This window comes from Vairimorpha ceranae (assembly GCF_000988165.1).
Source record: "Vairimorpha ceranae strain PA08 1199 chromosome Unknown NODE_438, whole genome shotgun sequence".
Lineage (NCBI taxonomy): Eukaryota > Fungi > Microsporidia > Nosematidae > Vairimorpha > Vairimorpha ceranae.
Window position 1 is genome coordinate 1 of NW_020169732.1, and position 973 is coordinate 973.

A 973-nucleotide genomic window follows, 5' to 3' on the forward strand; every position below is an offset into this window, starting at 1 on the left:
GTTTAAATGATTAAATTAACAGTTTGGACCATTTGCTAAACAAATATGTTTATTGGTTTACTATAAATATAAATAAGAAAATTATAAATTTTAAAATGATGAATCAAGGTAGCCACTACAACAAAAATTCTTCTACAAGAACAAAGTTCAATTTCAATAAAAACACCTTACGTAAACATATTTCCCGCAGCATCCTAGAATGCTTTTTAGCCACAGAAGGATTCCTGGCACACATGCCAGTGGTGTTACCTAAAAACATCCTTCCTGATAAAAGAATTCTTTAATATTTATTGGCGACCAATAATCTTAGATGTCCTGATATGTCAAGGTCAGAATATTCAATGTGCCAATCAAAGCCGTTACACTAAAGTCGTGTTGTTTCACATGATTGACCTTCTCCTTGATTGGACACATGCTGATCCCAACAGAATAAATTATATATTTTTTAACTTTAATATAATCAAAAATAAATTTTGATATATATATCTATAAGCCATTAACAAAATATAAGATAACATTAGTAAATATAAAGGTAAAATTTAAATAGAATATTTAGCAAAGTATAAATCCTTTAAAATGTAGATATATTACAAAATAAAAGTAATTTCAAAAAATGACACCTGTGGGATTCGAACCCACGAACTCTGTTGAGTCGCAGAACTTAAGTCTGGCGCCTTAGACCACTCGGCCAAGGTGTCTGAAGAATACAAATAGTATATAACATAAATGTTTATTGAAGATATATCATTACTTACTTAGAGTAAAATAATGACATTTATTCGATTTTTATACTTTTGTTATGTCCTGTAGCACAAAATAGGCAGCTGTTATTTTTTTTATTATATACAACTAAATTTTAAATAAATAAATTTTAATTAATTTTCTTTATCCTATGTCTCTCTTCTCGAAATGAATTATTTATAATCCACTATTCATTTCATTTTTTATTCTCTTCTGATTCTATCTTATTTTG

The 973-nt window shown here is 27.5% G+C and overlaps 1 protein-coding gene across 1 annotated transcript; it reads left to right on the forward strand.

Moving 5' to 3' along the window:
* Positions 1 to 95: 95 nt before the first annotated feature.
* Positions 96 to 284, forward strand: AAJ76_43800096 (hypothetical protein; the record flags this gene model as incomplete). The annotated part of the gene is made up of 1 exon (XM_024475646.1): positions 96 to 284. The coding sequence occupies one exon, from the start codon at positions 96 to 98 to the stop codon at positions 282 to 284; it is 189 nt and encodes a 62-aa protein (XP_024329321.1).
* Positions 285 to 973: the final 689 nt, after the last annotated feature.